The sequence below is a fragment of the Mesoplodon densirostris genome, chromosome 19, assembly GCF_025265405.1.
Source record: "Mesoplodon densirostris isolate mMesDen1 chromosome 19, mMesDen1 primary haplotype, whole genome shotgun sequence".
NCBI lineage: Eukaryota > Metazoa > Chordata > Mammalia > Artiodactyla > Ziphiidae > Mesoplodon > Mesoplodon densirostris.
In genome coordinates, this window is record NC_082679.1 from 52,297,404 (window position 1) to 52,318,779 (window position 21,376).

The 21,376-nt window shown below is 41.0% G+C and overlaps 1 protein-coding gene across 1 annotated transcript in view; it reads left to right on the forward strand.

Moving 5' to 3' along the window:
• HYDIN (HYDIN axonemal central pair apparatus protein) overlaps positions 1-21,376 on the forward strand; it is a 445,256-nt gene that overhangs the window by 308,868 nt on the left and 115,012 nt on the right. The window contains exons 30-37 of the mRNA XM_060083501.1: positions 8,446-8,623; positions 10,323-10,441; positions 12,317-12,444; positions 12,870-13,006; positions 13,226-13,353; positions 13,504-13,695; positions 14,025-14,174; positions 18,142-18,381. Of these exons, the coding sequence (XP_059939484.1) occupies positions 8,446-8,623; positions 10,323-10,441; positions 12,317-12,444; positions 12,870-13,006; positions 13,226-13,353; positions 13,504-13,695; positions 14,025-14,174; positions 18,142-18,381 (1,272 nt within the window). The remainder of the gene's footprint in view (positions 1-8,445; positions 8,624-10,322; positions 10,442-12,316; positions 12,445-12,869; positions 13,007-13,225; positions 13,354-13,503; positions 13,696-14,024; positions 14,175-18,141; positions 18,382-21,376) is intronic.

Consider the following 21,376-nt stretch of genomic DNA (forward strand, 5'->3'; position numbering starts at 1 on the left):
AATTTCCAAATGACTCAGCTTTTTCTTTTTGTTATTTAAACTCTTATTAATGTGAATTTAATACTGAGTTTTTCATATCATGGCCAGATAATATGACCTTCTCAATTCCTACTTTTATTAGTTTGTTAATATATTTTAGTGGTCTAAAATGATTTTTTAATACCAATGAATGTTTGGAAACAATGTTGTCTGGACTATAGAATGCAGATTATGATGAATCTTTATTAAATTAACCTCTATTAAATTATATTATTCAAATCTTGTATCCCTTTTTCTGTTTAATTATTCTAAGACTAAGAATGGTATATAAAAAGTTTTCTAGGGCCTCCCTGGTGGCGCAAGTGGTTGAGAGTCCGCCTGCCGATGCAGGGGATGCGGGTTCGTGCCCCGGTCTGGGGGGATCCCATGTGCCGCGGAGCGGCTGGGACCGTGAGCCATGGCCGCTGAGCCTGTGCGTCCGGAGCCTGCGCGTCCGGAGCCTGTGCTCCGCAACGGGGGAGGCCACAACAGTGAGAGGCCCACATACCGCAAAAAAAAAAAAAAAAAAAAAAAAAAAAGTTTTCTAAGACTAAGAATGGTTTATAAAGGGTTTTAGTATATAAAAGACTAAAAATGGTATATAAAAAATATATACATTTTTGTTTTATCCATTTTCATTTCTGTCTTATTTAACACACAAGATTTAATGACTATTAAGTGTTCATCCTGCACTGTATATTTTATCTATTTTAAATTGCCACTTTCTTCCCTTTTAATGCTTTTTACTTTGAATTCTTCTTTGTTTGGTATTAATATTGTGTCTTTCGAAGTACCTTATTAGCTATCTTTCACAAGGTTTGGTATGTTGTGTTTTTATTGTGGTTCAGTTCTATACATTTCATAGTAATCACAAGTATATCTTTTTCTTTGGCTATGGATTCACTCCTTCACTCTGAGGATATGTCTTTCATTTATTATATCTTCAAGTATTGCTTCTCCCCTATTTTCTCCAGTCTTTTCTGCTAAAGCAACTTTTAGACATATGTTGGACCTTCTCATTCTGTCCGTGTTTCTAAACCTATATGTCACATGTGTATCTCTTTACTCTTTATCTCTCTAAACTGCATTCAAGATAATTACCTCAGCTCTTTCAGTTAATTAATTTTCTTTTCAACTGAGTATGATCTACTGTTTATACTCTGCATTCCTAACCCTACTCTGCATTCCTAATTTCAGTGATCATATTTTTCATGTCAAAAATTCCACCTGTTATTCACCTCTTTCACTGGGATTTTAATTTCTTCATTTATCAGTAATCATTTTGTAGATTCTTTTAAGTTATTCTAATTGAGTTATTAGGGATGCCATTATTCCTATTTGTGTGACTGTTAACTCTCTTTCATTATCAGTGCTTTCCCTGTATGATATGTAATTTTTGACTTGGGATCATCTTCCACTGAGACCATTTTCTCTGTGACAGCCTCATTCACCCTGGATTGCAGGGTGGTGCTACAGTAGTGTTGCAGTTGTTTTTGCCAGGTACCCCAAGGGGTCAGATTTTTTTTTTTAACCCCCACATTTGTTTATTTATTTTTTTGGCTGTGTTGGGTCTTCATTTCTGTGCGTGGGCTTTCTCTAGTTGTGGCAAGTGGGGGCCACTCTTCATCGCGATGCGCGGGCCTCTCACTGTCATGGCCTCTCTTGTTGCGGAGCACAGGCTCCAGACGCGCAGGCTCAGTAGTTGTGGCTCACGGGCCTAGTTGCTCCGCGGCATGTGGGATCCTCCCAGACCAGGGCTCGAACCCGTGTCCCCTGCATTAGCAGGCAGATTCTCAACCACTGCGCCACCAGGGAAGCCCAGGGGTCAGATTTTGAGTTAATGTTTTGTTTGTTTGTTTTCTTTCTTATTGGAGTATAGTTGCTTTACTTGAGTTAATGTTTTGACCTGGATTAACCACAGTGATCTGTCAGTGTACGTGAAGACTCCATGCATATGCATGATACAGGCTTGAGCATTCTGTATCCCATGGGATACATATTTTCCCCACCTAGGATCCCAGAGAGATACAAGCTTCCTTGATTCTTCCCTGAAGTGCAGAGAAATAACAGGAGTGGCCACCCTTCATGGCTCCAGCCTCATGCAGGGATCTGTACTGTGTGCCCACCTCACATGGGTCCAGGCTGCATCCCTCTATTTCAGTCCTTGGGTGGTAGGGACTGTAGTTGGGTCTGATGTTACCCGTGGTCACCAAGTAAAGGCTCTGAACTTAACCACACTGGCTAGGTTCCCTCTGTTTCTTTTTCACATCAGAGGATCTATTTTCTTTCAAGCTCACTATATATTGAAAGAGAGTTTTGTTGTTGCCTTTGTTGTTGTTGTGCCTTATACAGAATATCCTTACACTTGTAACATGAGAGGGAGCTGTAACAGTGCAGTCACCAGCATTTGCAGAACCAGAAGTAGGAGGATTTTTCATCCCCATATACTTTTTCCTGGTTTGGGGTTACTCCCTGTCCCTGACTATCTGCTCCTGCTGTTTACACACAGTGGCTTCTTGAATCTCATTGAGACCATGGATTAGATATTATGTTATTTTTTCTTCTTTCTTATAGGAACTCATAGAATATATTTGCTCTTATTCCTCAGAATCATCCCTGTGTCATGGGTCCCCAGGATCATCCCCAGGTTTAACGATTTTCTAGGGGGACTCACCAATAAGTTGTACTGGTGACTGTGATTTATTCCAGCCAAAGAATACAAAGTAAAATCAGCAAAGGGAAAAAGCACATGGAGCAAAGTTCAGGAGAAACCGGGTGCAGGCATCCAAGAATTCTCTCCCAGTGGAGTCATGCAAGATGCTCCTAATCCCCCAGCAATGAGCTGTGACTACACAATATGAGAGCTACCACAGAAGCCCACTGGAGACTCAGTGCCAGTGGGGCTCAGTAACACAGATACCCTCTGCCTGGCGCATACCAAAATTCCAGTCTCCCAGAAAGAAAACAGATGTTCAGCATAAACCATAGTTGTTTGCACAAAAAAGTTGAGGCACAGTGAGCCATTCTTACCAACTTTGCAAGCAGGCCTTTCTAAGAGTAGCAGTTTTAGGACTGCTATGTTAACTCTTTTTTGCACTTCCCCCTTCTTTTGAACTGGACGTTGTTTTTATGGTTCCGAATGGGATTTTTTTCTCTGTATGTTTTTCCCTTTCTGTATTTACCAGATCTCCTGCTATAAGGCCAGATTCTTATAATGAAAACAAATGTTTACGGAGTCCTGCAGTGTACATGAATGCTTGAACATGTAACTAGATAGAGAAAAATTTTCCACCAGAATAACATGAGAGGACTATTGGTTATTGGAAAAATACATTATTACTGCTCAAGATAAAAGCTGAGACCCACCCCACTACCCTCCAGGGCACTGAGTGCAGGAAGAAAGAGAATTTTGTAGGAAACAAGAGAATTTTGTGGATTGCTCAAGAGAGGGGTGAGGAGAAGAGAGAATAAGGGCGGGAGGGTGAATCCTGGGAAACACTGCACACTGCAATTTGACTCCACCTTTATAACACTACCTACATACACACTCACACTCACACATTCCATAAAATGTGCAAAATTTCATAAAATGCTTCATGTGAGTGAGTGTATTGTGAAATTTGGTGACAAGGCTCAGTTCTGTTCAGTGAAGCAGATAGCATGTAAGGAAGTGAGAGAGTGGAGGCCAAGAGAAGCAAGTGAATTAGGCAATGGTTTCTCATAGAAATGATGGCAATGATTTTTAACTGTCACAGGCACTTTGAGGGTTGGAGGTAAGTTTATTAACACTAGTGGGCTCATGGACCCCCAGGGTGTGTGTGGGTGTGTATGTGTATTTAAATAAAATATGGATTGATAGCCACCAATCAGTGTTAATCATTATTTATGTGTCAGTAGTAAGCACTAGTGATCTTCATGAAATTTTTTCTTGTCTTCATGCTCTAATTTTTCTTCAAAGAATATATATTACTTGTAACATCAAAAAACAATAAAATATGTTCAAAATTATGAGGCCCACTTCAAAAATGACTTTTAAAACACTTCTAAATAGCTTGAACCTATACTAGCATTTTTCCCTAGTTTTTTTTTTTTTTCAATGTTGGCTCCTTTTTGGAATTAAAAAAAAATGTTATTGGGGTATAGTTGATTTACAATGTTGTTAGTTTCAGGTGTACAGCAAAGTGATTCAGTTATACATATACATATATCCACTCTTTTTTAGATTCTTTTCCCATATAGGCCATTACAGAGTACTGAGTAGAGTTCCCTGTGCTATACAATAGGTCCGTGTTAGTATCTATTTTATATATAGTAGTATGTATATGTCAATTCCAGTCTCCCAATTTATCCCTATAAGTATCAGTTAAGTCCATCTTGTTTAATGTATCATTTAAAACTTGTGTTTCCTTATTTGTTTTCAGTTTGGATGATCTGTCCATTGTTGAAAGGGGTGTTAAAGTCCCCTACTATGATTGTGTTACTGTCAATTTCCCCTTTTGTGGTTGTTAGCATTTGCCTTATGTATTGAGGTGCTCCTATGTTGGGTGCATAAATATTTACAATTGTTATATCTTCTTGGATTGATCCCTTGAACATTCTGTAGTGTCCTTCTTTGTCTCTTGTGATAGCCTTTATTTTAAAGTCTATTTTGTCTGATATGAGAATTGCTACTTCAGCTTTCTTTTGATTTCCATTTGCATGGAATATCTTTTTCCATCCCCTCACTTTCAGTCTGTATGTGTCCCTAGCTCTGAAGTGGGTCTCTTGTAGACAGCATACGTACAGGTCTTGTTTTTGTATCCATTCAGCCAGTCTGTGTCTTTTGGTTGGAGCATTTAATCCTTTTACATTTAAGGTACTTATCAATATGTATGTTCCTATTACCATTTTCTTAATTGTTTTGGGTTTGTTATTGTAGGTGTTTTCCTTCTCTTGTGTTTCCTGCCTAGAGAAGGTCCTTTAGCATTTGTTGTAAAGCTGGTTTGGTGGTGCTGAATTCTCTTAGCTTTTGCTTGTCTGTAAAGGTTTTAAAATCTCCGTCAAATCTGCATGAGATCCTTGCTGGGTAGAGTGATCTTGGTTGTAGGTTTTTCCCTTTCATCACTTTAAATATGTCCTGCCACTCCCTTCTGGCTTGCAGAGTTTCTGCTGAAAGATCAGCTGTTAACCTTATGGGGATTCCCTTGTATGTTATTTGTTGTTTTTCCCTTGCTGCTTTTAACATTTTTTCTTCGTATTTAATTTTTGGTAGTTTGATTAATATGTGTCTTGGCATGTTTCTCGTTGGATTTATCCTGTATGGGACTCTCTGTGCTTCCAGGACTTGATTGACTAGTTCCTTTCCCATATTAGGGAAGTTTTGAGCTCTAATCTCTTCAGATATTTTCTCAGTCCCTTTCTTTTTTCTCTTCTTCTTCTGGGACCCCTATAATTCGAATTGGTGCATTTAATGTTGTCCCAGAGGTCTCTGAGACTGTCCTCAATTCTTTTCATTCTTTTTTCTTTATTCTGCTCTGTGGTAGTTATTTCCACTATTTTATCTTCCAAGTCACTTATCTGTTCTTCTGCCTCAGTTATTCTGCTATTGATTCCTTCTAGAGAATTTTTAATTTCGTTTATTGTGTTGTTCATCATTGTTTGTTTGCTCTTTAGTTATTCTAAGTCCTTGTTAAACGTTTCTTGTATTTTCTCCATTCTATTTCCAAGATTTTGGATCATCTTTACTATCATTACTCTGAATTCTTTTTCAGGTAGACTATCTATTTCCTCTTCATTTGTTTGGTCTGGTGGGTTTTTACCTTGCTCCTTCATGTGCTGTGTGTTTCTCTGTCTTCTCATTTTGCCTAACTTACTATGTTTGGAGGTCTCCTTTTCGCAGCCTGCAGGTTCATAGTTCCTGTTGTTTTTGGTGTCTACCCCCAGTGGCTAAGGTTGGTTCAGTGGGTCATGTAGGCTTCCTGGTGGAGGGGACTGGTGCCTGTGTTCTGGTGCATGAGGCTGAATCTTGTCTTTCTGGTAGGTAGGACTGCCTCCGGAGGTATTTTTTGGGGTGTCTGTTCCCTTATTATGATTTTAGGCAGCCTCTCTGCTAATGGCTGGGGTTGTGTTCCTGTGTTGCTAGTTGTTTGGCATTGAGTGTCCAGCACTGTAGCTTGCTGGTCATTGAGTGGAGCTGGGTCTTAGCGTTGCGATGGAGATCTCTGAGAGAGCTTTTGCCGTTTGATATTATTTGGGGCCAGGAGGTCTGTGGTGGACCAATGTCCTGAACTCGGCTCTCCTACCTCAGAGGCTCAGGCCTGACACCCGGCCAGAGCACCAAGACCCTGTCAGCCACACGGCTCAGAAGAAAAGGGAGGAAAAAAAAGAAAGGAAGAAAGAAAGAAAAATAAAATAAAATAAAGTTATTAAAATAAAAAATATATTATTTTTTTAAGTAACAAAAAAAAGAAAGAAAGAAGAGAGCAACCAAACCAAAAAACAAATCCAACAATGATAACAAGTGCTAAAAACTATACTAAAAAACAAACAAACAAAAATGGACAGACAGAACCCTAGGACAAATGGTAAAAGCAAAGCTATACAGACAAAATCACACAAAGAAGCATACACGTACACACTCACAAAAGGAGAAAAAGGAAAAATATATATATTTAAAAAAATAAAGGAAGAGAGCAACCAAATCAATAAACAAATCTACCAATGATAATAAGCTCTAAATACTAAACTAAGATAAACATAAAACCAAAAACAACTTAGATGAAGAAAGCAAACCCCAAGTCTACAGTTGCTTCCAAAGTCCACCGCCTCAATTTTGGGATGATTCGTTGTCTATTCAGGTATTCCACAGATGGAGGGTACATTAATTTGATTGTGGAGATTTAATCCGCTGCTCCTGAGGCTGCTGGGAGAGGTTTCCCTTTCTCTTGTTTGTTCGCACAGCTCCTGGGGTTCAGCTTTGGATTCGGCCCCGCCTCTGCATGTAGGTTGCTTGAGGGCGTCTGTTCTTCACCCAGACAGGAGGGGGTTAAAGGAGCAGCGGAGTAGGGAGCTTTGGCTCACTCAGACCAGGGGAGGGAGGGGTACAGAATGCGGGGCGAGCCTGCAGCAGCAGAGGCCAACGTGACATTGCACCAGCCTGAGGCGCGCCGTGTGTTCTCCTGGTCAAGTTGTCCCTGGATCATGGGACCCTGGCAGTGGCGGGCTGCACAGGCTCCCGGGAGGGGAGGTGTGGACAGTGACCTGTGCTTGCAACAGGCTTCTTGGTGGCTGCAGCAGCAGCCTTAGCATCTCATGCCCGTCTCTGGGGTCCACGCTGATAACCGCAGCTCATGCCCATCTTTGGAGCTCATTTAGGCAGTGCTCTGAATCCCCTCTCCTCATGCACCCCGAAACAATGGTCTCTTGCCTCTTAGGCAGGTCCAGACTTTTTCCCAGACTCCCTCCCAGCTAGCTGTGGTGCACTAGTCCCTTCAGGCTGTGTTCAGGCAGCCAAGCCCAGTCCTCTCCCTGGGGTCTGAACTCCGAAGCCAGAGCCTCAGCTCCCAGCCCCCCACCTGCCCCGGCAGGAGAGCAGACAAGCCTCTCGGGCTGGTGAGTGCTGGTCGGCTGCGATCCTCTGTGCGGGAATCTCTCCACTTTGCCCTCTGCACCTGTGCTCTCCTCCGTGGCTCCAAAGCTTCCCCCTGCCCACCCACCATCTCCGCCAGTGAAGGGGCTCCTAGTGTGTGGAAACTTCTCCTTCACAGCTCCCTCCCAGAGGTGCAGGTCCCGTCCCTATTCTTTTGTCTCTGTTTTTCTTTTTTCTTTTGCCCTACCCAGGTACGTGGGGAGTTTCTTGCCTTTGGGAAGTCTGAGGTCTTCTGCCAGTGTTCAGTAGGTGTTCTGTAGGAGCTGTTCCTCACGTAGATGTCTTTTTGATGTATTTGTGGGGAGGAAGGTGATCTCCACATCTTACTCCTCCACCATCTTGAAGCTATCTCCACTAAAGCAGTTTTCACAGTGATTTTTCCCATGACATTCCCACCAGATGTGTTGAAATGTGAGTTTCTTTTGATGCATAGTCTTACCAAATTTGGCAAACTTTGCCAATCTTATGGTTTAAAATTTTTTTATTATGACCTTAATTTGCATTTCCCTGATTACTTATAAGGATAAGCAGCTTTACTGTTTGTTTGCCATTCTGTTTCCTCTTTTATGAAATGCATGCCCACATATGCTGCCTATTTTTCTGTTGTTTGTCATTTTCTCGTACCTTCATAGGAATGAATCTTGGAGGAGGAATGTGAGTGGACAATATAGCACACTAGGCCCTTGGGATTATCTAGTCCATCAAACTGCCAGAAGCAAGAGTCCATTGTAAATTTTACATAAATTTTATGTAAATTTTATGTAAATCTTAAAATTCTCTCCGGTCTTTCTGCTGTATAGGGTTTTATCGGTTCCCATAAAGAGCAGGTGTTGAAGGTTTACTACTTACCTGGAGTACCTGAGATCTTTCAAAGGAGCTTCCAGATACAGATTGCCCACTTGGACCCAGAAAACATTACTCTGAGTGGAGAGGGAATCTTTCCCCGAATCTGCATCGATCTCCCCAGGAACCTCAAAGGTACTTCTGCCCTCTATAGTATTTCCCCACTGGATGACAAGATGTGTTTTAGCTGCTTATTATAAGGTTGATGGCAACTCGCATTATTTGTTTGGCAGTCCTCACAAGTTCCCTTTTGTGTTATTCGTGAATTGCAAAAAAAAAAAACGTCAAGAGTTGAAATTGACTTGGTGACCTGAGATGAGTAAGACAAGATAGGGTCCATGGTAGTTCCAAATTAAGACTCCTGGCCAATTTTACCATCATTAAATTACTTAAAGACGGATCAGGACATTGTGCTTCCAAAAGCCTCTTCCTCCATCACATGTTCCTTCCAGCTACACTCTCTCACTGAGTTGTCACTCACAGATGGCCATTGAGAAGGCAAAGGCTGATTGTACTGCAAGGAATACCATTCTCAAAATATCAATATAAACTGTACAGAAAGGCAGCTAAGGTTCCAACCCCTTATGCTGGCAGTACAGTTTGGAGGCTAATTTAGACTTATTAATTGTCTGCCCACATCCTTAGCCAAGGCTTTTCTGGGTAACATCTGGCACCCAGAGCCATCCCTCTGTACCAGAATATTTCTGTCTTGGCAGATCCTGAAGCTCAACTCAGCAGCTCTTTTAGCCACAGACTGACTCTGGCTCTTTCTTCCTGACATGGACTACAGGATGAAGAGTCAAGAGAAACTTCTCACTCTTCTTCATGAGCCCTCTTCAAGCTCTTTGAAAGCTACATTCCCTAAGCAGCTTCAGACTAAGCCCTCCCACCTCAGCCTTTCCTCCTACCCCACTCCCCAGAGTCACTAACACCTGTTAATGATCATGCATTAAATCCTAATTGTCTGCTCCCTGATAATATGAACACAAATATTGATAAATCTAAGACCACGTTACACTCTAGTATCTAGAGTTCCAGCCAGCCGGAGGTTAGTCCAACTCTACATATAATTGTCAAGAAGAAAAGCCTTTGCCACACGGTTGAAAACTGGGTGCCCAGCTGGCCTCATGATGGCAGTAGACATGTTTGCCCAATACAGGGCTTTAAAATACTTTAAATCTGAATACTAGTTGAGTCTTCTGTACTCCAGTTCACCACAGTCCCAGCACTTCCTATGGTTTCATAGAAGGCACTTTAATTACTTTGCTTACCTTGCCCCTCAAGCATTTGAATTTGCACTGGCTTACTGGTGAACTGGTGAAATCTCTCCCCCCGTTGCCCGGCCTGCCTGATTCAGGGGACTGTAGCTTATTTAATCGTAGTTAAAGCAACTTGAACCAAATATATTCTTTTTGTTAACAGAGAATTAATAAACATGAAGACCAACCTAAAGGGTGACCATCCATCTGGGTTTGTCCAGCATGGAGGGGTTTCCCAAGTGGTGCAGCCATCAGTGCTAGAACTGGAAAAATATCAAGTAAGCTGGCATCCAGTTGGTCACCCTATGAGTGACTCAGGATGTTACTGTCATTAAGTTCTTGAGAAACAGTTGGTAGCCCACTAAAGCATAATCTCATAAAACTCAGTGAGTTCTGTTTTACAAATTCTACTCATTCACAAATTATCCTCTGAAGCAGAGAAAACATGGCAGGCTAAGTTTCACAAAGTTCACTTCCCTTCTCACTTTATTTACCCTGAGCTTAGAGTCTGTGTTTTAGGCATAATTCATATATTTCTAGCCATTCAGATTTCCTTCTCCTTCCAACCCCCACAGGATGTGAGAAGTATGAAATCTTCTTAAATCAGGCCAGAAAAAACCTAGAAAAAAACAAATATGATATGTTTGACCACTTAGAGAGACCTGAGGAAGTGCCTGAGGATGAATCTTCTGAGGTAAGATTGGCTTCACTCTGCACAGGAAGTAGATTCACAGGAAGCTGCAAAAAAATGTTTTTCCCAGTGGTAACATCTTGCATAACTATAGAACAGTATCAAAACCAGGAAATTGACATTGGTATAAGCCATAGAGCTTATTCAGATTTCATCAGTTTTATATGTACTCGTGGGTCTGTCTCTCTGCATGTCTGCATGTCTCTGTATGTATGCATATCTGCATCTGTGTGTGGTTCTAACCCAATTTTTTCACGTGTAGCTTTGTGTATCCACCAGCACAATTAAGATACAGAAGTGTTCCATCTCCGTAAGTATCCCTTGTGCTTGCTGGGGAAAGAGAATTATAAACAAAAATCTCTTTCCAACCCACAAATCTCTCCACAAAGGTGGAAGAGAAAGAATCCAACTTTATTATTGATAAGCATTAAAGCAGAAAGTGCTCCGTGTCTCTGTCAGTCTGCTAGGAGATTGCAAAGACAGAAATAAATCTCAGTCTTTCATAGAGCCAAGCAGATACAACCTATTATATACATGTTCTCAAGGTAAACAGTAACTAGTCCTTAAGTAAAAACTATAACTAGTCCTCAAGTAAGAGGACTTGACAGCACCATTTGTCACACTTAGTTCATGCTAAATGTACATGGTAATTGGGGTGACCACCTGTGTTAGCTAATTGGCTTTACCCAAAGGGAAAACAAACCTTTTGTGTTTTTATGACAGGGTCCTCTGAAGTTGGGCTCCTATCCTCCCACAGAAATGGGAGGATAGGAGATGAGGCTCTGTCTTCCTTGATGATGACATGTCAAAGAGATGGTTCCCAGGTCCTTAAGGAAGATGTTCCTGGGTTGTGAAGCTGATAAAAAGTCTTAGCCTATGAAAAGATTTATATATATTTCCAAGAGACAGAGAAAGAACTTACAAGTTTTCTTGAAAATGAAGCTGGAAGAAGCCTCTACCCTTATTTTCAACAGGGAGAATTGAGCCTCTTTTTTTTTTTTTTTTTTTTTTTTTTTTTTTTTTTTTTTTTGCCACACCTCATGGCTTACAGGATCTCAGTTCCTGACCAGGGATTGAACCAGGGCCACAGCAGTGAAAGCCCGGAATCCTAACCACTAGGTCACCAGGGAACTCCCTTGAGTCTCTTATTTTTAATTTGTTTTTGCCTTTACATGCTTCTCCTTTATAGCCATCCCCAATGTCCCCACCCCTTCCCCCTGGCAACCACTATAGTTCTCCATCTCTATAATCTTGTTATGGGTATAGCAGAGTTATGTAAATGGGATCATACAGTATGTAACCTTTTGAGATTATTTTTTTTTCATTCAGCATAATGCCCTTGAGATCCATCAATATAAATAGTTCATTCCGGGCCTCCCTGGTGGCGCAAGTGGTTGAGAGTCCGCCTGCCGATGCAGGGGATACGGGTTCGTGCCCCGGTCTGGGAGGATCCCATATGCCGCGGAGCGGCTGGGCCCGTGAGCCATGGCCGCTGAGCCTGCGCGTCCGGAGCCTGTGCTCCGCAACGGGGGAGGCCACAACAGTGAGAGGCCCGCATACCGCAAAAAAAAAATAAATAAATAAATAAAATAAATAAATAGTTCATTCCTTACTCCATTGCTCAGTAATACTCCATGGCACAGATGTACAGTTTATTTAACCACCTTAAACCCCAACAAAAATTTTAACACCACAGATATACTGTATATCTGTTTATTTACTGTGGCCCTTTGGAGGGCCACAAGCCATTGTAATATCTAAGATTTTCTCACTCTCCCCTCCATGAAGCAACTTTCACCCCCTTAGGGGTGGTATTGCCCCCGTTGAGAATGCATGTTCTCAAAGAATTTGCTTACTTGCTCTTCTCTCTTGCTCCAGTTAAATGCTCAACTCCAGATGGAAGTAGAACGGCTTGTAGTCCAAGACTATGCCACAGAACATCAGAAATCAATTGACCTTGGTTCCATGGACAACTTCTGCCATCGGAGTCACCGCAAACCGATCAAGTGAGCACCCTTCCATGTCGTGTTTGTTTCAGAGTGTAGCAGAGCCAGCGGTGCCCTCCACCAGAGTGCTCCCTGAATTAATGATCAACTATGTAGGGATGAAATCCACTCGCCTTACATGTCTGCCATTCTCTAGCAGCCAGCCAACCAGGCAGGTCTCTGCCTCTTAGTCAGAAACCTCCCACCTTGTCTAATAGATGGGCCGGTTTCAGGTCCTTAAGGACCAGCACTGAATGTGTTTAGAGATGATGGCTAAAGCAGCAATGTGGTCTTCTGGGGGAAGTGTCTTGTTCCTAGTCTCCATTCTGGAGAGTGGTGGTTCTCTACTCCAGAGAATAGAATTGTGCAGAGGAGGTGGAAGAGAGCCTCACACTCTCGCACTTTTGGAAATGTGAGTGGTAAGAAGACCTTGTTAACTGTTTCAGAGTCCAGCTGCCAGAATATATCCTAGACTTTGGCTACATCATCCTTGGTGACGTCCGAACCCACATCATCAAGATCACCAATACCAGTCATTTCCCAGTGTCCTTCCATGCAGAAAAGCGTGTCCTTCACAACACAGGTAACCAGGCTGGAGACCCTTCCTGTTGCGCTCTGTCATTTCTAACACGATGCCCATCTGTACTGTCCTGGAATGCTGCTTCTGGGATCAGCTGAAAGGATTGTTGGGCCGTTAATTGACACTTTGAGTGGTCATCCTGCCTCCGATGGGCTGTATCTAGAGCAGCTCTTGATTGCTACTTTTCTTTTCCACAAAGAAATTTTGTTTGTCTTGGTCCAGGCTTCAGTATTGAGCTAGATCGTGTGAAGAATCTGCCTTACTGTGAAACGGAAACATTTGAAGTGAGATTTGATGCACAAGGGGCCAGTCTTTCTGTTGGAAACAAAAAGGTCCTTCTGCCCATCAAGGTAAGATACATCACTAGGCCCAGCTGATCCTCCCCAGCTTCCAGCTCTGCTTGCTGATCACCCCTGTGATGATCCAGTTACTATTTCAGAGCCGTGATTCTTCCTCCAAACCCGTGCTACATGGTAACAACAATTTTATGCCCACTCTAGGTGGTTGGAGGGCCAACAGTTCACATCTGTCTCCAAGCCAAGGTGACCATTCCCAGTATGACACTGTCTTGTGGAAAAGTGGAGTTTGCCACAATTCAGTGTGGACAGTGCCTCGTGGAAACTATTCAGCTTTCCAATCACCTCCAAGTCCCTTGTGAATGGTTTATCCACACCCATAAGCAAGTTAGCAAGGTAAATGAATTGTGGCCCATTGTCCCCTTTTTTCCATCTCCATTTAAGTCAGATTTATAATTCTAATCCTTCACTCTCTTCATTTCACCCTTCTGCTCAAAGACTTTCAGTGACAACTGTTGCCCCCTGAATAAAATGTAGGCCCTCAGCCCAGCACTCAAGGACTGTCAGGCCATGCTATCTCACGAATGTCGTATTTATCTTTGTGCCCTGGGTATCCACACATCCCCTGACACCTGGGAAGTAATCAGTAAACATAGATTGAGTGGGTGAAGGGTGGAGGCATTTTCCAAAGAAAATGGTCTAATTGTCTACTATTTATTTACCAGCTGGAGAAACACATGCCAAAGTACTTAAGACGGAAACTCTGTGCTGAATTAAAGCCAAAGACACGGATCTTTGAGATTCAGCCCACTTCTGGGGTCTTGGATCCTGGTGAGAGGTCCAACGTGCAAGTGAAATTCATGCCCAAAGAAGAGGTGAGCTTTAAAGAAATGTAGTCTCATTCAGACTCTCTGGATCTCTTTGAGCTGTACTCGAAGTCCATGCTTGATTGGGTCTCCAGGGAAACTTTGAGTGACCTGTCCCTCACTATTCTGATTATGACATTCAGTGCTCTGGTTCATGCAGGAGCTGTGTCCTGGTGGTTAGGAGCACCAGCTCTGGAATCGGCAGATGTATCGAACACTTTGACTTTTACCAACAGACCTGGCTTAGTGGCCTTCTGCCTCTGCACTTAAAGGCTGCCTGGCTTTGGGCAAATTATTCAGCCTCACTAAACCTCAGTTTGCTCATAGATAAAATGAAAAATAATAATATCACATGTCCAAAATCCCTTATTGCAATTCCAAAATCCAATAAGTTCTAAAAACTGGGGGGAAAATTTTTTTAAGTTTCAGACCCAAACTCATTTGGCAGAAAAACCTAATCTGAACTGACATGAGACTACTTAACCTTTATTTATCCCCCTTGGTTTGCAGACTCAAACACTGCAACTGCAGAAATATTAATGTGTTTGATTACAGGGGACACTGCTAAGGATACTATGTAACATAGGGTATATGCTCTGTGTCTACCTTTTTAAAACTCTGAATTTGAAAGCATCTGGCCCCTAGGGTTTCAGGTAAGACATTATCAACCTGCATTAGCTACCTCCTAAGGGTCATTTTGAAGATTAAATGAATTAATGTGAATAAAATGCATAGCATACTGCTCTATATGTAGTGTCTCAATATCTATTTACTATTATCATCAGTAGTTGTGATAATAATAAGTACTTCCTGGTAGACATACTCCCTGGGCCTCACAAGTGTTTCTTTTGCAAACACCATGAGCACAAAGCTACTCCTGACAAAGAATACAGTAAAAAAATAATAAAAATCCTAGAACCAGAGAGGATCTCAAGAGGTTACACTGTAGAGACTTTTGCTGAACGCCTAAGGCATTTGGGAGATGTTTTTCTTTATTCTTTTAAAAGAAGAAATCGATGTGAGTTTTATAAAATACCCATGGTTAACTCCCATTTTCCTGGTAACAGCTTTGAGGAAATGCTTCATTATCTACAATGAGAAGAAAGAAAAGAGAATGACTTCTTATCTGATTCTAAAATAGAGTCCCTGTTTCTATCATTATCAAAATCTCCCCAACCCTTTTAAAAGAAAAGAAAACTAATGTGTTTGTCATTCTTAGAGAGTCTTAAGACTGCCAGCAGGTTTACTCAAGATTTTGGATGTTTTACTGAAAAAAATATCAGTAAATACAGTAAAAAAAAAAAAAAAAGATTTGTTTGGGCAGTTCCATAAATGTTGAGTTAGCATTGGTCAAAATTAATAAAATGTTTTCACCAAATGGGATAGGAATTTTTTTAAGTATCATTTTTTACTGAAGCATAGTTAATTTACAATGAATATTTTTTCAGACTCTTTTCCATTGTAGGTTATTACAAAATATTGAGTATAGTTCCCTATGCTATACAGTAGGTCCTTGTTGTTTACCTATTTTATATATAGTAGTGTGTATATATTAATCCCAAACTCCTAATTTATCTCTCCCCCCCACCGCCCCACTATCCCCTTTGGTAACCATAAGTTTGTTTTCTATGCCTGAGTTTATTTCTGTTTTGTAAATAAGTTCACTTGTATCACTTTTTTAGATTCCACATATAAGCGATATCATATGATATTTGTCTTTCTCTGTCTGGCTTACTTCACTTAGTATGATAATCTCTAGGTCCATCTATGTTGCTGCAAATGGTATTATTCCATTCTTTTTTACTCCATTGTACATATATACCACACCTTATTTATCCATTCTTCTGTTGATGGACATTTAGGTTGCTTCCATGTCTTGGCTGTTGTAAACAGTACTGCTATGAACATTGAGGTGCATGTATCTTTTCAAATTAGAGTTTGGGAGATAAATTTATTGGCTGTATACAAGGAACTGGTTAACCTTGCAACCCATACAGTCCACACCTATATCTTCACCAGCATCAGCAGCACAGAGAAACACTGATGTCCACATTAACAACTCCTAGACATTATAACATGTGTTCAGAATACTTTGTGTTAGAAAACAAGGAGATGAATGAAATGTTTTAGAAATATTTCCCTGGGACTTCCCTGGTGGTGTAGTGGTTAAGAATCCACCTGCCAGTGCAGGGGACATGGGTTCAATCCCTGGTCTGGGAAGATCCCACATGCCATGGAGAAACTAAGCCCATGCACCACAACTACCGAGCCTGCGCTCTAGAACCCGTGAGCCACAACTACTGAGCCCATGCACCTAGAGCCAGTGCTCCGCAGCAAGAGAAGCCACCGCATTGAGAAGCCCATGCACCACAATGAAGAGTAGCCCCTGCTCATCGCTACTAGAGAAGGCCCACATGCAGCAACAAAGACCCGATGCAGCCAAAAAAAAAAAAAAAAAGTAAGAAATATTTCCCTAAAAAGCAGTTAAAATATAGAAGTTCGGATCACATAAGGTGCTAAACCCATAACTATATAGAAAACCTTCTTAGCCAATAATTTGTTCTCTTACTATCTCCAACAACAGGTATTTTTCTGAACTTGTATCTATGTCCTTACACATTCTTTCCATCTGATTTTCCTTCCCTCTGAGCTAAGGTAGTTAAGAGCTCTCCAAATCACTCAGCCAATCATGCTTTCCAGACCCAAGCCATGAGCCCAACAGTTTCAGAACAACCTGGGCACCTGGTTAAAACTACAGAATCCCCAGCCTTACCCTGCCCCTACCAAGTCAGGATCTCTAGGAATGGGCCTGTGAATATGCATTTTAATAGGTTCCTAACTGAAACCAGATTAGGATAATTGATATCATTATCAACTTGTATTTGGATTCTAATTGTATCAGATGAACTGATTGTGCTAGCTGATCATCTCTGACTAGCTGCTTAACTGTATCTTTAAATAATGGAAATATGATCATTCAGATTCTCCAAGAAACAGACCTGGAGTCAAGAATTTGAGTGCAAGCAGATTCTTTAGGAAGTGTAGGGAATACTAAAAGAGAAGTAGAAGGTGATAAGGAAAAGGAAGGCAGCTAATAGGGTGTGTGAATGACCCAGCTACCTCGGACACTGGATTGATTTATTGATTTATTTATTTTTGGCTGCGTTGGGTCTTCGTTGCTGCATGCGGACTTTCTCTAGTTGTGGCTAGCGGGGGCTACTCTTTGTTGCGGTGCACAGGCTTCTCGTTGTGGTGGCTTCTCTTGTTGAGGAACATAGGCTTTAGTTGCATGGGCTTCAGTAGTTGTGGCATGTGGGCTCAATGGTTGTGGCTTGCGGGCTCTAGAGCGCAGGCTCAGTAGTTGTGGCACATGGGCTTAGTTGCTCCACGGCATGTGGGATCTTCCCAGACCAGGGCTCAAACCCATGTCCCCTGCATTGGCAGGCAGATTCTTAACCACTGTGCCACCAGGGAAGTCCTGGACACTGGATCTTAATCCTACTGGAAACTTGGAGAAAATATACAAAATGCACATTTCAGAATTATCCCTCTCAGGAGTCTTTATACAGTAACTCCTGAGAGTCATTGGTTAAGAATTGTCCCCAGAAGGTGTTACTTCTCTGACACTTTTGCCTTGCCCTGCCCTACCCATGGGCAGCAGGGCCCATGAAATGAGAGCCCAGAGGTACAGACCCAGAGGTGCAGATAGTGGCAGTGGGACATCTGAGCACATTGGAAGATCTGAGGGCTATGAGAACAGCATTCACAGGACTGTGATGAAGCACTTGGTACAGTGCCTGGCATGCTAGATACCGAGTATTAACATTCTAATATAAATTGCTCTCATGAAATTTTATAAGAAAAGTTTTCTCTCTTAATCTAAACAGGATCAATTTTGTCCCCCAGTGGTTATCAGTTTTACATGTCACATAACAGAAAAAAATTTAGTTGCTTGTTTTGTTTTTATGTTTTCCAGAAATTCTACAGCCAAACCTTGGTGTTCCAGATTGCCCAGAGTGCTCAAAAGCTTACTCTACTGGCACAGGGGCAAGGTCTAGAGCCATGCTTGGAATTTAGTCCCTCAGTTCTGGAGCTGGGGCCACTGCTGCCTTATGCACCTGGAGATGAGGCCGAGGTGGTGGTGAAGAATCCCTGCAACTTCCCCATTGAGTTTTACTCCTTAGAATTTGACCAGCAATATCTTGTAGAAGAGAAGGTGAGCAGAGACCAAAACCAAACTCCATTTTCCTACACATGCTGGGCCCTGCCAGGTACTCTTCTCTCTGCCTGGACAACTTCCTCCTCACCTTTGCTCCTTCTTCCTATGAACCCTTCCCTGTCAATTTAAAGATCACTTTGCAGTCTTTCCTGACCTACTTCCCTTGCCCTAAGCAGAATTTGTTCTTCTTTGTGGTCTCATTATACATTTGAAACAACTAATTTAAAAACTAATATGTTCATGTTAAAATTCAAACAGTAAAGAATGTATGCCATAGTCATTATATTTGAAATGAGTTTCTTGTAGACAGCATATATTTGGGTCATCTTTTTAATACACTCTGGCAGTCTTTGTCTTGAATTGGTGTATTTAGACCATTTACATTTAATGTAATCATGTTAGGGCTTAAATCTGTCTCTTTTTTTCCTGTTTGTTCTGGCTTGTGTATTTTACAATTGCTCCTCCTTGTCCATTTTTTTAAACTTTATTCTTTAGAGCAGTTTTAGATTCACAGCAAAATTGAGGGGAAGATGCAGAAATTTTTCATATAACCCCTGCCCCCACACATGCATAGCCTCCCCCATTATCAACATCCCTCACTAGAATGGAATATTTCTTACAATTGATGAACCTATGTGACATCATAATCACCCAAAGTCCATAGTTTACATTACAGTTCACTCTTGGTGCATTCTGTGGGTTTAGACAAATGTATAACAACATGTATCAATCATTATATTGTCATACAAAGTACTTTCATTGCCCTAAATATCCTCTGTGCTCCACATATTCATCCCTCCCTCCTCCCAACCCCTGGCAACCATTAATCTTTTTTACTGTCTCTGTAGTTTTGCCTTTTCCAGAATGCCATATAGTTGGAATCATAGAGTATGTAGATGTTCAGATTGGCTTCTTTCACTTAGTAATATGTGTTCAAGGTTCCTCCATGTCTTTTCATGGCTTGATAGCTCATTTCTTTTTAGTGCTGAATGATATTCCATTGTCTGGAAATACTACAGTTTATTTATCCATTCACCTACTGAAAGACATCTTGGTTGTTTCCAAGTTTTGGCAATTATGAATAAAGCTGCTATAAACATCTGTGTGCAGGTTTTTGTGTGAACATAAGTTTTCATCTCTTTAGGTAAATGCCAAGGAGTATGATTGCTGGATTCTGTGGTAAGAGTATGTTTAGTTTTGTAAGAAACTGTCAAACTGTCTTCCAAAATGGTTGTAACATTTTGCATTCCTACTAGCAGTAAATGAGAGTTCCTGTTGCTCCTTATCCTCACTAGCTTTTGATATTGTCAGGGTTTTGGATTTTGGCTGTTCTAATAGGTGTGTAGTGGTATCTCATTGTTGTTTTAATTTGCATTTCCCTGAAGGCATATATAATGTGGAATATCCATTCATACGCCTATTTGCCATCTGTATATTTTCTTTGGTGAGGTATCTGTTACGGTCTTTGGCCCAATTTTTAATCGAGTTATTTGTTTCCTTATTGTTGAGCTCTAAGAGTTCTTTACATATTTTGAATAATAGTCCTTTATCAGATGTGTCTTTTTCAAATATTTTCTCCCAGTCTGTGGCTTGTCTTTTCATTCTCTTGACATTATCTTTTGCAGAGCAGAACTTTTTCATTTTAATGAAGTCCAGCTTATCAATTATTTTTTTCATAGACTGTGCCTTTGGAGTTGTGTCTAAAAAGTCATCACCATACTCTAGGTCATCTAAATTTTCTGTTATGCTATCTTCTAGAAATTTTATAGTTTTATGTTTTTTATTTAGGTCTACAATTCATTTGAGTTAATTTTTATGAAGATAAGATCCACTCAGATTTATTTTTTTGCTGGTGGATGTCCAATTCCAGCATCATTTGTTGAAAAAAACTCTTTGCTCCATTGTATTGCATTTGTTCCTTTAGGAAAGATCAGTTGACTATGTTTATTTGGGTCTATTTCTGGAATCTCTGTTCTTTTCCATTGATCTATCCAGGTCCATTTTTACTATCTCTACCCTGCTGTCCTACCTTGAGGCTGATCTGTATAAGCTGTGCCTTTATCTAATACCCTTAGTACCCTACTTTTTAGAAACTGCCTCTTAGTTCCCTACTATGAGCAATAATGAAATTAGCTAAAAATTTTTTACCTCTCCTCACCACCCTCTAATTTAAAATGATATTTCTTTACTTCCAGTTAATGCCTACTGGGTAATCATCTCATGTACACTTGCTCCATGTTTTGCTTCTTGTATTAAATCTATAGTGTCAGAGCTTAACAGTATTAAGATGTCAGAACGTAATTTCCATCATTTAGTCTTAGTTCTACGCTTGAACATATTTAATGCTCAACACCCGTCCTTGTGATGAAGCTTCTCCATTCGCTACTGGGTTGTCAGAAGATCATTCTCTAGTGGATTCCTCAGGAAGAGACCATGGGAACAATATTTCCTGAGTATTCATGTGTTCGTAACTGTTTTTCCTTGGCTTTTGTTCTTGAAGATCGGTTTGATTGGATATAGTATCCTTGGCTCACATTTTCTGCACTCGTATATCTTAAATGCATTGCTCCATTGTTTTCTCATAAGGTCTTGCTGTTCGTGAAGTCTGATGTTATATTAGCCATTTATTGCTGCAAAATAAATTACTCCCAAGCTTAGTAACATAAAACAATAAACATTTGTCATCTCATGTTTGCTCTGGGTCAGGAATTTGGGAATGGCTTAGCTAAGATGGTCTGCTTCCTCTGGACTCTCCACCAACTTGGCCTTTGAATCTTCTTCTTTACATCCAGTGTTTGTGCTCTGCCCGGTTTGGATTCTGTCCCTCTGGATTCGAGTCTTTTCATTAGGTATTTATTAGATGTTCAATGGCTTGTGTTGGCACAGCATCCTCTGCTGTGGGTCAGGGTCAGTGGAAAGAATCCAAGACTCTGAGATTTGCATGTAGAAGGTTTATCAGAGAGTACTCTCAGGGACGACACCTGTAAAGGAT